The 13,999-nt window shown below is 50.4% G+C and overlaps 7 protein-coding genes across 7 annotated transcripts; 4 read left to right on the top strand and 3 right to left on the bottom strand.

The window, feature by feature from the left end:
- Nucleotides 1–856: 856 nt before the first annotated feature.
- Nucleotides 857–1,428, bottom strand: BGZ61DRAFT_485938 (uncharacterized protein; the record flags this gene model as incomplete). The annotated part of the gene is made up of 2 exons (XM_046249782.1): nucleotides 857–1,332; nucleotides 1,410–1,428. 2 exons carry the CDS (start codon nucleotides 1,426–1,428, stop codon nucleotides 857–859), a joined length of 495 nt encoding a protein of 164 aa, XP_046095709.1.
- A 5,326-nt stretch (nucleotides 1,429–6,754) lies between these two features.
- BGZ61DRAFT_540276 (uncharacterized protein) lies at nucleotides 6,755–8,151 on the top strand (the record flags this gene model as incomplete). The annotated part of the gene is made up of 2 exons (XM_046254884.1): nucleotides 6,755–7,100; nucleotides 7,154–8,151. 2 exons carry the CDS (start codon nucleotides 6,755–6,757, stop codon nucleotides 8,149–8,151), a joined length of 1,344 nt encoding a protein of 447 aa, XP_046095708.1.
- A 1,192-nt stretch (nucleotides 8,152–9,343) lies between these two features.
- BGZ61DRAFT_370505 (ankyrin repeat-containing domain protein) lies at nucleotides 9,344–9,640 on the bottom strand (the record flags this gene model as incomplete). Its single annotated transcript, XM_046242027.1, has 1 exon — nucleotides 9,344–9,640. A coding segment is annotated over one exon (297 nt), but the record flags the coding sequence as incomplete, so codon positions are not given.
- A 138-nt stretch (nucleotides 9,641–9,778) lies between these two features.
- On the top strand, nucleotides 9,779–10,366 carry BGZ61DRAFT_280309 (uncharacterized protein; the record flags this gene model as incomplete). The annotated part of the gene is made up of 1 exon (XM_046238453.1): nucleotides 9,779–10,366. A coding segment is annotated over one exon (588 nt), but the record flags the coding sequence as incomplete, so codon positions are not given.
- A 41-nt stretch (nucleotides 10,367–10,407) lies between these two features.
- On the top strand, nucleotides 10,408–11,119 carry BGZ61DRAFT_567048 (uncharacterized protein). The gene is made up of 2 exons (XM_046255950.1): nucleotides 10,408–10,566; nucleotides 10,613–11,119. Exons 1-2 carry the CDS (start codon nucleotides 10,545–10,547, stop codon nucleotides 11,053–11,055), a joined length of 465 nt encoding a protein of 154 aa, XP_046095705.1. The 5' UTR covers nucleotides 10,408–10,544; the 3' UTR covers nucleotides 11,056–11,119.
- A 420-nt stretch (nucleotides 11,120–11,539) lies between these two features.
- On the top strand, nucleotides 11,540–12,439 carry BGZ61DRAFT_567045 (uncharacterized protein; the record flags this gene model as incomplete). The annotated part of the gene is made up of 3 exons (XM_046255949.1): nucleotides 11,540–11,851; nucleotides 11,906–12,220; nucleotides 12,377–12,439. 3 exons carry the CDS (start codon nucleotides 11,540–11,542, stop codon nucleotides 12,437–12,439), a joined length of 690 nt encoding a protein of 229 aa, XP_046095704.1.
- A 55-nt stretch (nucleotides 12,440–12,494) lies between these two features.
- BGZ61DRAFT_594068 (uncharacterized protein) lies at nucleotides 12,495–13,776 on the bottom strand (the record flags this gene model as incomplete). The annotated part of the gene is made up of 4 exons (XM_046256822.1): nucleotides 13,476–13,776; nucleotides 13,044–13,430; nucleotides 12,611–13,000; nucleotides 12,495–12,561 (listed from the first exon to the last, which is right to left on the bottom strand). Exons 1-4 carry the CDS (start codon nucleotides 13,691–13,693, stop codon nucleotides 12,495–12,497), a joined length of 1,062 nt encoding a protein of 353 aa, XP_046095703.1. The 5' UTR covers nucleotides 13,694–13,776.
- Nucleotides 13,777–13,999: the final 223 nt, after the last annotated feature.

Below are 13,999 nucleotides of genomic sequence, written 5' to 3'. Positions count from 1 at the left end.
GCAGTCCGCGCGACTATACGATTTGCGATAGCCACAGGGCGACTCGACAACACGCAACGTTGAAACCAGATTGCAAAAACCCCACTTACTTTCTTCCTAACCTACCCTACATCCATCAAACACCTCGTGCCATGGACAGCAAGCGCCGCTTCAGCCGCCGTAGATAGGACTCTGAACACTTGGAGAAATAGCCTTCAAGTTCGCTTGCCAATAATACAAACCCCACGAGACCCGCGGAAAGACTGAAAAGGAAGAAGCAAAAGCAGAAATTGGACGCTGTATGGGCTTTTACGAGATCATGACAAAGTTTGGGAAACGGAAATGTACAATAGCAACTAGTGCCCTATTGGTTGTAAGCCACCGGGCGTAATAAATTGTGTGTGTGTGTGTGTATGTAATGTATTGTATCGGTGGTGCTGGTTGGTTTCTGCCGCCTTCCATAAAGAGCATCTTACTGTAGTATACTGGAAGATGTCGTAGATAGATAAAGTGGGACTCCTAGCGCCAACCTCCACGTTTCAGTCATTGAATTGTCATGACTCTGCTGATGACTCGCAACATGGCCATTAGCCATGGACTAGGAAGATGGTGGATTAGAGTAGCTCTAGCTTACGTATACTCACCACCAGCTATGCTGGTTGCTGTATGCCCGGGCAAAGCCTCCGATTAGTGAGGGCATAGGCATCCGCCAGGTCTAAATATAGGAATGGGGGTGCTCAATCCGCATTTACTGCCAGGATCTCTTCTGTTCAAAATAGCTAAACTATTTCCTTACAAATGCAATTTTGGAACGAATCGTATTTGCAAAATTCATGTACCTAATATGAAGCGAGAATCCGCTTAGATGTGGCTTGTACTAAGCTCCAGACTTATCGAGATTGGATGGCCGCAGTGCGAGCCCTTCTGCCCACATCTTCCAAGCCAGAGCTATTAGGCCGACCAAGAGTGCGAGAGCCTCCACACCAATCAATAGAGTAACCCAGATGGGATAACTATCCGCAATCCAGAAAACGAGACCAGCGAGAACCTCGATAATACTGATATCGACTAAAATAGTTGGAATCCATAGAATTGCTGATTCTCTCTCAGTCGAGTGTTGATGGCCCTCGAACCTGAACAGGAGCATCTTAGCGAGTGTTATAGCGATTAAACTCATTACCACAGAGCTAGCAAGTAATGCTGCTGCTATTTGGATTATAGCAGTCTTCTGATGGTCCTGAACCCCGCTGAATATCATAATTATTGAGGAAACAATAGCAGGTGAAGCTGCGATAGCATCAAATGTTCTATAGAAACGCAGGACGCGGTCAAATATAGTGATTCCTCGCCTGCCTACAGTATTATCAGCTTTATGATAGAATATTAGTAAGTACTTTTACAGTTATACATTAATTCAGAGTGAAACTTACACTGATTAAATGACTCCATACTCTAATGTTTAAGGTGAAAGGATGATCAGAGGTCTAGGGCTTTAAAAGTTCTATCACTTTGCATTAAGCTGGGCTAGATGTTGATCGGGTTATTAGCCTAACAACAAGAAAGCAAATAGAATACAGGGACGGAATCATCTACTTAAACTAACAATAATATTTATGTCAAGTGTCTTATTATTAAGCTTTAATCCATATAAAATCTGAAAGAACTAAACTTACTGATTTGCTGAGTAAAAGTACAGCCATAAACAGACAATAGCACTTGTGCAGTAAGTAAGGCAGATCATACAGTGGCGGCCGCAGATAGTGTAGCAATTGGACTTGCGGGCTTTGTGTCCAATACATACAATGAAGCAGACCGACAGTGGTCAAGAGTGATAATCGGCACAATCGGCCATAATCAGCCTTAATCGTCCACAAATCAGCCAGCATACCTTTAGCGCGCAAGATGCCCAAAGCTGCACGTACAAGCCACATCCAAGCCACATAAATGTAGTCCGTGTCCAGAGAGTTTGTGAGCAAAAATCGGACTTCATTTTCGTTCACTATTATATGTATGTATAAACGGGACTGTCCATGTACATACATATAGATCCCACTTCCATATAACCAACTACCCAAGCCCTTACTAATCTACTACTCCAGAGTTGGACTAAATAGAAGTGGGCTGAAATATGAAAGTGCATTAAAGGATAGAAGTGGACTAAAGGATAGAAGTGCACCGAAGGACAGAAGTGGGCTAAAGGACAGAAGCGGACTGAAGGACAGAACTGGACTAACTTCAGTAGTTTGTATCTTATTTAGGGAAATTTATCACATAGTATCTTTCTAATTCTTCTTCCTACGTCTACAACTCCAAGAAATTATGGTACAACGAGCTTCCACTCTTTCGACTCCACCCAGATTATCCTCCACACATGGACGTGGGACCAGGACCTGCCGGGTGCTATTACCAGAGAGACTGCGGGTAACTATAACCAGATAATGAGCTTGCTTAACAATTCAGACGGATCTAACAATACATGCATTCAACCTATGATCCGATATCAATCATGCACTTACAAGCGAACCGATCACGGGACTGGGTGGCCTGCATGTAAGGATTGCAGTGACTCTTATGGCATGGGTTCCAGGGCTGAGTGACAACAATATTGAAACTATGACTTTTGAGATAGCGTGGAAATAGAAATCATCGCATACCCGAGAAACCTACCCGGCCCATCCACTCTCGATGAAGGCGTGGATGCATGAGCTGGACAGTGATAAATAATTATTCCTTGGTTAGCAATGCCGACCAAATTATTCGACTCCGCATTTCTTCAAGAATTAGTATATAATGCCTCTTGAGTCGAGCAATTATGAGCTCCCTCTCTCCCCTTGCTACCCTATACACCACGTTTACAAGCGTCAGTGAACTTCAAACTCATGAACGTTTACTGAGCAAACCATTCCTAGCGGTGTTTAACTTACCAAAGTTTCATTCGCCATACGTCGAGCTACACAACGCATCCCACAGCACGAAAGGAAAACAATCAGCGGACGAGCCAGAATCTCATCAGGGAGAGGCTCAAGTGGTCATTTTGCCGTATGTTACATCGTGCTCAATCCTAGATGCTTCGCTCTAATCTCGGTTTTCTAACTCTTTCGCGGCAATAGTGGAATCAACTCATTAACCAGCAATTACACGATTACAAGGTATATGTCAAAGTGAGTAGGAAGATGTCATGCATCTGAGTGTTATTGAGAGTCAATTTTTTGGCCTTAACCACTGCCCAAGTCAAGAGGACGAAGGTCCCAGTTATATACACAACAACAGTGCCCAAGTGAGTCGGGAAGCCTCCAGGGCTGGGGCGGAATATCGTTTGACAGTATACTCATGGGCTACTAAGGATAACTCAGATCAAAGGGCTAATAGCACGATATCAGTAAACCTTATCCCCAGCCTATTACCGCTTACAACCATTTACATTCTCCTGCCGACCTGTATTATGAAAGTATGAAGGTAAGGCTTGATTCGTAGACTTTCTTCTATTGAATCTTATATTCAGCTATTGGGTCATGTAGAGCTATGCGTTATTCGCCAGATACCTCGTGTCCGAACAGTTAGACTGAACCATTAGTCCAATCCGAGAGACGCAGACTAGACCAATAGTCCACGGACTATTGGTCTGGACTGTAGTTTGGACTAATAGTCCAGTTTTTGGTCTGGACTATTAGGAGCGCTGACTTAGACGACCTACCCTATACCACTCAGGCGTGAGCCTTGACCAAGTTCGACTGGTGTGTCTCCAGGTGGAAGGGGGCACCGTCTGAGGATGACGCTGACCCTGGGCCATTGAAGTGGCCCTCATCAAACAGGTCGTTGTACTCGCCCTAAACCTCATCATCCACGACCTTACCGTCCCCGAAGGGGTCATTGGGGTTGGGAATGACAGCAGTAGCCTCAAAGAAAGAAGGAACCGCAGGGTAGCTTCAGCTTGAGGTGCAAGTGGTTCCATCTGAACCCTCGCCCTTCTCCAGGGGGCTCGGCTCCGGCGCCACGTTCAAACCATGAGACGAAATATTGGTTCTGTCACCGGTTGCTGGCTGAGTATCGGTTGGCTCGCTTTGTGGGGGTCTGGAAGGACCAGTGTCTCCCAACTCAATATCTCGAGTATTGTTTAGCTCGCTTCCGGTTGGGTTGGGAAACTCAGTATCCCCCATCTCAATATCCGAGCGCTTCGACCGGATAGAACTCTTTGCATTGTCAAGTCTCGAAGGCATCCCTAGACTGATGAATCTCTGAGTAACGAGAGGAGGGCTTGCACCTACCCTCCAATGATTAATCCAGGGACTGGCTATATAACAGAAGTTTCTTCTTCCCGCCTCAGATCGCTGCAAATGGGTGACAATAAGTATTATCTCAGTGTCGCGGCCTGCCCCTCCGGGTTTGGCGGCACCCACCAACCCCCTGTCTAGTGCCTCGCCGCTTTGTCCCCCACTATAAAGCACCCCTCGCCCACCTTTACATTTCATTCTCTTTTCCCACCCCTCTCTATTCCGCCTCACATATCCTTCCACCGATGCGACTCACCCGAGCGCACCCTCGTGGTTACGCTTCCCCCTTTCTTCCCTACCTCCCTCAGTCGGGCGTTGCATTACCCGACCCAAACACTCTCACGCCCAACCGTCCACTCCATGGTATCCCATCATGAGCCGAGACGGAAATTGACTGCTAACGAGCCATCGTTAGCAAGCAAACCGTCACTCTGGTGAAGCTCATGAGACTTAGGTCAGGCGCATCCCTCTGACCCAGCTTCGCATCTCGACCGCCCTCGCGCGCGCCAACATCGACATGGCCCCGCCACCGCCAACGCATCCTTCTCCCCTCACGACGACTTGGCTGGGCGTGTGTCTCGGAGGCCTCCTCGCCCCATCGATGCCGGCTCGCGACTTCCTGCAGCACGACGAGCTGGATCCGGCCCCGCCCCCTTTCCTCGAAACACGACTTCATACATGTGATCCCATTCCGCCTGATGTTGGATTGGTCAGGGCGGGAAGGAAGTACTCAGCCGTCCAAGCACACGCGCCATTTGGGATAAGATCTGCTCACAGCTCCGCCCGACATTAGTGACGGGTGATTCTGCCCGAAGCAAGAAAATGCCTCGCCTTGATGGCGCTGCCTCCCCCCCGACGATGCCTTTTCTAGGCATCCCCGGGATCGAGGGTACGCGTCGGAGACAGGTACCAAGGGTTGGGGCAATTTACGGTCGACCGAATACGAGCTCCTGTCGCACCACTGCTGAGTTTATCATGCTGGTTTGCGCTCTCCTTGGTCAAAGTCGGGGACAGCGGATCTTGGAGCCTTGGTCGGAAGGTTAGGGAGCTCAGATTTCAGCACAACGCAGGCGATGAAGGTGCAGTGACAAGGGTCTCGAGTAACGGAGTTGGAGGGAGCTCCCGAGCTTGAATGATCAGAGAAAGTCGCTGGTACAGAGTTTACTGGATCGCCCTAGTCTTAGGGGATCGTCACTGACGCTGATGGGAGCAAATCACCGCTAGACGGAGGATGTATGAGCTGACGAATCCTTCCGGGTACGATGAGCAGGGACTAAGTCTGCGTCGCAAGCGTCTAACAACGGGCGTAACTTACCGTCACGCGGCCTATGCAACGGTGGTATCTCGGCGAAGCTTCCCTTGTCGGTCTTGTTGCCAATCGGTGGCTACCTCGTCATGTTTCATGATTGGTCGTGTGGACCTTTCGTCATATGTGACGGAGGCTTGCTTAGAACCGAAAGCCTTGAGAGGTCGGAAGCAGGGTGGCGCAGTTCCCGGATGGAGGCATGGAGGCAAAGGCCCAGGGGCGAAGGGACGGAGAGGACGTTTGCCTTTCAGATCGGGCGTTTCCACTGTCGCACTCTCCTCTTCCAAGGATCTTCACATGATGGATGGATAATGTCCACAGTCATATGGCGATATCCATGGCGTGTGACGAAGAGCCAAGCCGGCAACACGGCTACCCGAGGATGCGCCTCGAGGGGATGCGAAGGATGAGATGGGTGCCTGACACTACGTGGATGTCTTATGCAGCTTTCAGCAACGCCGAGGATGTCGCAGTAGGACCGATGGAGCAAGGCCCCACGCACACCTTACAATTGCATGGCATGGTCAGGCCCAACAATCCATCAACGGACAGACAGCATACACTGGCTTGATGGGACTGACAGGCTGGCTTTGCGGCGCAGATTTGCCTATATAACATCACACATGCCCACACTTCTAGAGAATGAAAGTCAAGCAATTTTCTCCCATCACTTAATTAAGACATCCCCCGATGTTGTTGCAATATGTCCACTGCTCAAGTGACACCTTATATCAGCCTTGACAGTACAATGTTTTGGCGTCCTCAGAAGGCACAGATACAACAAAGCAGGCACACGCAGCCGCATCGACCACTGCCGCCGCGACCACTGTCACTCCCTCTTCCACCATCGCTCCCTCCACCATCGCTATCACTCCCTTCACCACTCCCTCCGTCGCATCCATCACTCCCTCCACCACATCCATCACTCCCTCCTCCACCACTTTCACTCCCTCCACAACAAACACCTCTCCCGCTACCAACATCGCTCTCTCTACCACTTTCACTCTCTCCCCCACCACCATCATCACCTCCACTACCATTATCATACTCCCTTTCACCACCAATACAAACTGAATCTACGCTTCAACTTCCACAAGATATCTCATCCCCATGTGAATCTTACAGAGCTCATGTATCAGCCACCGGTAGTGGAACTCCAGAAGGTCCAATTATAACTCCTTCTGATACTACATCCTCCATGTTCGACGTGGATGAAGATGAGGGTCTGACCGTCGATACCTCGGAGTCGGTTTCATCTCTCCCATCGATTCAAGCAGAGACATCCGGCCTTGTGCATTTAACTCCGGATCAAGCTCATTATCAAGGTGATGATTTGCCTGAAAGTGGTACCCTTCTATACCATGATATGACTCCTGAACCCTCCTACGAGTGCTCTCAAAGACACTCATCTCAAGACACGTCTGAAGGGCGGGGCCTTGCGACAATCGACGCAACGGAGTCAAGCTTTGCTACGGGCGATGCCTTTCATGTCGCAACACCGATCCCTCTATCACAGAGCACTCCAGATCTCCCAGCGCCAGCACGTATGTGGCAGCCCTCCCTGCGCCACTTGGTATGGACGCTGATCTTTATCTAGGTGACGAAATACCTGTTAGCGCTGCTCCGTCGGAACACAACAGAATTCCTACGACACATGACGCGTCACCCCCACAACTGTCATTCGAAACGCCTCAAGGGCAGGACCATGAAGCGAGCAGCCACGGATCCGAAGACGCCAAGACCCATATATTGTCTAAGGGCGCACCTCAATCGTCATCCCGTGTGTCCCCTTTTCGGTCTCCGGGTCCAACAACACGCTACTACACCCGTCGTCAGGCTGCGCAAAGATTGGCACAAAATGATGATGATGACGATAGCGACACGGACAGCGAGCCCCAAGGAAGTGAATCCCATCTTGGTCGAGCGAATTTGCACCGTGACAAGGACTATTGTCTCTCTGACACAGAAGTCGAAGAGATTGGTCCAGAAGGTGACGACTCTGACAGCAAAGATCAAAGCTCACGCAAGCGCCGTAAGGTCTCGAGGTCCTCCGCCGGTTTGCTGCGCGATGCAACCGCTAGTGTTGAGCGCCCTCGTCGGGGAAGACCGTCTTTGAGATCGAGGTCTACCCAGTCAACCTACAGGGGGAAGTATGCCCAGGCAAGCGGTATCCTCAGCCCAGCGTCATCCCAGGCGACGCCCGATGAGACCGAAGTCAGGGCGGTTCTCGCCAGCTTTGAGGAATGGCCGCTCGAGAATGCTTCGCTCAAGCGCATAACCGAGAACGGCAAAACAACTTTCCAGGTACAGTTCGACTGGACTCCTTGTACAAATCATGGGCATGCTAGCAGCACCGCTCGGGATCGAGTTGATTTACCGTTGACACGGGCGAGGAGCAGGGCCAAGCGTGGTTCAGCTCCAAGAGCCAAATACACCCCACAGGAAGATGATCTTCTCATCGAGTTAAAGGAGGGTAGGGAGATGCTAGTGTGGCCCGAGATTCACCAGCGGTTCAGTGAGGCCTATCCAGGGCGGTCCGTCGAGAGTCTACAAGTGCATTACTCTACGAAACTCAAGAGTCGTGAGAGACTCTAGGATGTTGGCGGTGGATGTCAAGTCTGCCTGATGGCTTGGTCGCCATATGTCTTGATGGGGTTCAACAGGGGAAGAATGGCCTGCAAGCTGAAGGAGAAACGGGGCCAAGTTTACGCGGTTGTTTCCAGGATGGTGTATTATGAGCCTTGAGGTGTGCTACTGTACGACGTTGGCAGGGAATTAGGAACAAGCTAGGTGGTTAACCTAGACAGCCAGACTAGGATGTCGTTAGAATACAGTGCTTCAAACATGTGATGTCTTTCTTTTCCCTTATGCTAGCTGAGTGCTTGATATGCCATCGTCAAAGCTCTCAGTGAACTTCACCTCTAAAACACCACAAGCGCACAAAGCAGTCTAGGATCTGCAGTATGTTGAGAAGTGATTAGCCCATCTTGGTCAGCCTACAGGTTTCATCTACTAGCCTCTCCTTCATGTTCGTCATCCGGGTGACCCGACGTTCCCAGCCCAACTTCGACGCTCTCCCTGCCTGCCCTATCCGTATCATCCTGCAGATCCGTTCAGTCTCCGTCGCAAGGATGTCTTTCAAGTCTTCTAGAATATATGGAAAGCTGTGTCCGAACTCCGATGGAACCTTAACGCAACCCTTGACGATGAGATTATCAGAGTTGCTGACAGTGGCGTACATCAAATCCCATCCCTTGCTGGACATTCAGTACTTGATGCCTTTGATTGACTGTAAGGAGGCGTCAAAGGAAATATTATACTCCTCCTCTCGAACAGGTCTCTCTTTCCATCCGATCTCTAATGACCCCTCAATATAGTAGCCTGTCTTCCATGGCGTAGGAAGAGAGTCCGTAAAGGGCCCCTCTTTCAAATGCTTCGCTGCCAGACACATTAGGTTCACCACTACATGCGAAAGGGGTTCTCGTACCTGTCGGTCCCTCCTCATTCCCTCTTCGCCTCTTTCTGGTCTTCAGCCTTGCGTAGAGTCTCAGATGTAAGTAACGCGGAAAACTGTAAGGGCCTAGTTCAAGACCAGTTGCTGGATTGACTACAGAAGGTTCTGCTTTAAAGGAGAAGAAAAGAAGAAAGGCCGCGGAGAAGTCATTATAGACTATTTTGATAAAAAAGAAATCTAACTATATTTTAGTCGGCCCCCAGACCCCTGTTGTGTCGCGCCATGATAGTAAAAAAACTATAGAGTATTTGAACCGAGGAGAGAATGAGTACACTATTTCGCTGATTGAAGCAGCTTGACGACAGCCTTGCGCCCCTTCACGGCAGCATACAACAACGGCGTCCACCCTTGGTTATCCTTCGCGTTGACGTCGACCATGCCGGTAGCGAGCAGCAGCTCGACGACGGTCTCGTGCCCATGCGAGGCAGCATACGACAGCGGCGTCCGGCCAGCCTTGTCCTCCGCGTCGACGTTGGCCTTGCCGGTAGCGAGCAGCAGCTCGACGACGGTCTCGTACCCATGCGCGGCAGCATACGACAGCGGCGTCCGGCCAACCTTGTCCTCCGCGTCACACTTCCTGAGCTGTCAGCAATTGATGCGAAGTCTTGGCTAAGTAAAAACTGGTCAACGAAAAAGAAGTCTGAACAGAGAGGAAAAAACAATGAGTTTTTGGACTACCTTTCTTGGCTTTGGCATGCCTGTGTCAAACATGTCATCGCCGAGATCTCCGCTACACAGAAGCATCCAAGCGGAGACCTTCCTCGAGTATGGTGGATTGGATCCGGACTGGCGAGCTCGATGCCCTTCCATGCTGCAGGGGTGCATGCGAGAGGGTCAACAGAGAATGCCTATAGCAGGATGATATCTTCTTACACGCCATCAATCAAGGTACTTGCCTATGCACGGAACCAGGTAAAGCGGGCCAAGGAAGCACCAGTAGCACAAGAAACAATGGTTATTGCAGCAATGCCGACATCGCCAAAAGGGCCCGATGATAAGAAAGCACCGAAAGACCTCCCTGGAGTCAGAGAAGAGACCGAGGAGCTTCTCAACTCGGCTCGCTCTCAAATACGTACGACAGTTCTTACGCACCCCAGCGCGGATCAAGTCTTAGGGGCCCTGAAGACCTGCCGCATTGCACATTTTGCATGCCACGGAACATCAGATATCTTAGACCCTTCCAACGGTGGTCTGATTCTACAGAAGAGTGCCGGGCCTGACGAGGCTTTCGAACAAGACCGACTCGCAGTCCACCGGGTTTCGGAGCTACGGCTTAGAAGTGCGCAGATTGCGTAGGTAATTAGCATAAGTTCACAGTCCATGGACAGAGCTCGTAATGGCACCAGATGAAAAGGTCTGAGGTATAAAATAGTGGCCCACCCTGCTTGACCAAGTCTAGATCAACCTTCAAAGAGTATTCATCTCAACGTCACATCTCAAGTCGACCAATCCTTCAGCCAACTCGAGCGAGAGAATGGAGTTTTCCTCTGCTGACGGTAAGTTGCATTGTCTGACTCTCAATTCAAACTAACTTGCGTAAAGGCGTCCCCACAGCTATGAGAGTACGGCCGAGCGATGATGTGCCGGATGGGGATACCGGGTCTGGAAATGATGAGACCGTGGATATTGATATGGGCGAAGTCTTGAGGCCAGACCCGGCTGTTGAGGACTGTGTCGATGAGATACTGGAGGATACTGGTGTAGGCTCTTCGGATGGGTCAATGGAGAACACGGATGACCGCTCCATGGATAGCACAGATTCGAGAGAGCGTCCGCATGAGGATGTACCAGATGAGGACGCCGAGTCTGGAAATGATGCAGCCGAGGATATTGATATGGGCGAAGTCTTAAGGCCAGACCAGGCTGTTGACGGCGCTGTCGACGAGATACCGGAGGATACTGGTGCTGACTCTTCGGATGGGGCAATGGAGAACAAAGATGACGGCTCTATGGATGGCACAGAGGAGTCGTCTACGAGTGCTTAGTGATCTAAATCGACCTTCCAGGAGCACCATCCAACGAATACCACAGTCTTTTGGTCAATTACCCGACAGTAGTCTAGTTACTCTATACTTCTCTGACAGCATGAGCAAGTCGTGTGATTGATGATGGAGCCATGGTGTCATGGATCGAACACTGGCCTTTGCGAAAACAACGAGATGCAGTAATAATCCCGGGATCCAGCTGAGCGAACCCCGGACCCACTCCATACGGCATAAGATGGTTTACCTTAGCTTGCCTTTCTCGGATCCTTGTCTGGCTCCAGGTGGAGGTCTGCGAGGACGCAGGGACGAGCAGGTCCCATGAGATTGTGACAAGGCCGCGCGGTACACGGGAGTTCGGATGTCTCGTGACGCGCTAGGGAAGACTGGGCAGGTGTACCAGTACGGAGGAGTATATATCTGACGACGTGCGCAATGGGGCATTGGCTTCCGTACCTTCGAGCCTCCTTTCCTCACCGACGGCACCATGGAGCAACTGTCCCAAACTCAGGTCATTGCATTGGCCCTGCTCTTTGCTCTGGTCATGATCTCCCTCATTTTGACATCCATATCCATTGTGATCTTCACTTTGACGCGCTCTCGTGTGTTGCCCCGGGTTCATGAGCCGTCCCAATCCTTTACCCAAAAACACAGGCGATGGTTCATTAGCCTGGTCATCGCCCAAGCTTTGGTAGCAACCGGAACAGCGCTTCTATTTGCCATTCTGACCTCGGTCAAGGGGGGTTTCTGGTTAGTGTACTTCTCGGGTTCGGTTGTTCTGTCAAGCATGCTGAGAGAGGTAAGTTAATGTCCAGTGTTTGGTGTCAAGGTACTGATACATAATGAGGCGCAGTCTTTGTGGTTGAGCAGCACTTGGAATCCCCGCCAGCGATCATTCGCGCCACGCCCCTTGTTGGGCTTGCTTACTTTTACCTCCATTTCTTTCTTTGCTGGCGTCATCCTGAGCGGCTATTTCTTCAACCCGGGAATGAAGTTGGCAGCGGCTTCCGCTATCACCTACCGCGCCTGGATCATCTGGGAATGGGCACGGGTGGTATCAGACACCATAAACGACCAGACTTTCGAGCTGCATCTCATGGTCCGAGTTTTTGCATTTGGTGGTACTATTCTAGGATTGCAACCGTTGTCGAGGGTCAATGGGCTTTTGGTAAGTTCGATAGTGGGGATCGGAGGTCGAGGCTGACTATAAGGTCATCTCCTGGGTTTTTGGGCTTCACGATCTGTTTGTCTGCACGGCACAACTCTACAGTCAAGTCCGACCGGCATCTAGGAGCATGCTGCGGCTATACGAATCATCAACTAGCACGGAACTATGAGGTCGGGAAGGATTGGTCTCATTCACTACCCGAACACTAGTGATAGGTAAGAAGTACACATAAATTTACAAGATGCCAAGGAGGGTGAGACCAGCGGCACTGATCTTAGACTTCCTCACCGCTGTCTCCACCGCCAACATATATGGTTAGTGCTTTGCCCCGTCTTGGAGCTCTATAGACGAGATTTAGTTACTCGAATTATAATCACGGGGAAGACTCACGTGAAAAGGCGCGAAAGCTTGCCTGACTTCGAGCACCGCAGACTTCTCCTCCTATTGTACCAAGTCCGCTTGAAGCTCTCCTTCGAGACACCAGGGAAACGATCGCGAATGTCGTCCCACCAATAGTCTCTATTGTCCTCGAGCATCTTAGTGATCGTCTCGGTGAGATGTTGCTCTTCAGTGAGCGACGGCATAGTCCCTGATGTGTCATAGGGCCTGGCTGCGTTTCTCGCTTCAGGACTCTCCGGGTCGGTCTGTCCCGATTCAGCTTGCGATTCGGCGTCCGATTCGGCGTCCGATTCGGCGTCAATTTCAGTATCCACGGTTGCCGATTCAGAAATGGAGCTATTGGGAACTGTCGACTGGGAATCCGCCACTGAGTAGCCCGGCCTATAACATGTCAGTCCATCCAAGCAAATGGGCAGTGACATACCTTAGCTTGAGGTTGCATATCAACCTATCTCTTTTCCCGACAGGCAAATCTCTGACAGCCTCAGAGGGGAGAGGAGGATCCAAGCAGAGATGTCCATGCTCCGTGAATATCCTTGATATTACCTGTACCCCCTTCGCCCCGATAAACACCACTATATGGCCAACTGGGCTCTCGGGGAGGTCAAAGCTGACGGAGTAAACCTTGTTCATGCCGGGGTACTGGAGAAGGACCTCTTCGGCGATTCCAAGGGAAGTGATGACCTCCTCCTTCCGTAGTTCCGCTCTCACATGACCGGTGTCCTCTGGAAGCTCTGCCGTAGCCTTGTAGCGTCTGCCCCCTAAGCAAGATAGCTGTGCAAAACGTTGCCAAGGGGAAAACTGGACGTAACTAGATGAAGATTAGTAGTGATCTTGGGGTAAGTGGTAATCTTACATTTCTGTGTCATTCCTCGAGATAAGCTGAATATCCTCTCTCTCAATATCGAAGGAGCTTAATACAGCTCTTTGGAAGTTCTTGAGGAAGGGTTGGTCGTCTTTCCGAGTAGAGTGCACTGTGCCTTGACGTGTAACATATGCTATACTGCCGATAGATCGAGACGAGGCGCCACTGGTGTTCCGGAGAAAGCTATACATGAAAGTCTTGTATTCCATCTTGCAGCTTGTGCCCTAGAGGAGGTGCAGACGAAGACACCGTGGGCGATGTATTTGTAATCCCCTGAGATGGAAGATGAAATTACCCAACAGCCTTGTGACGCCACAAAGCTGGAAGCATCGCCGTAAAAGTGCAAATGGTTATCCACATCGATGCTACTATCTCTGGGGTCTGCAGCCTGACTCACTTGTTCCAGTGGGGTGTGCAGGAGCTATCTAGATCCAGACTTATTCCGGGTTATTGTCAGGGGAGGAGACTCAAGCTGCAGGAGCGTCCCGATTACGCGTACAGGGGTCATTCCTGGG

The sequence above is a fragment of the Ilyonectria robusta genome (genome assembly GCF_021365365.1).
Source record: "Ilyonectria robusta strain PMI_751 chromosome Unknown BGZ61scaffold_41, whole genome shotgun sequence".
Classification (NCBI taxonomy): Eukaryota; Fungi; Ascomycota; class Sordariomycetes; order Hypocreales; family Nectriaceae; genus Ilyonectria; species Ilyonectria robusta.
Note: the sequence above shows the minus strand (reverse complement) of the source record. Positions and strands in the feature narration are given on the sequence as shown.

What these genes read in the sequence shown, in the direction of transcription:
- BGZ61DRAFT_567048 (XM_046255950.1), top strand. Translation starts at nt 10,545, where the DNA reads ATGGAGTTTTCCTCTGCTGACG. An exon ending in GGAGTTTTCCTCTGCTGACG is followed by an intron (nt 10,567 to 10,612) that starts GTAAGTTGCATT and finishes ACTTGCGTAAAG; the next exon opens with GCGTCCCCACAGCTATGAGA.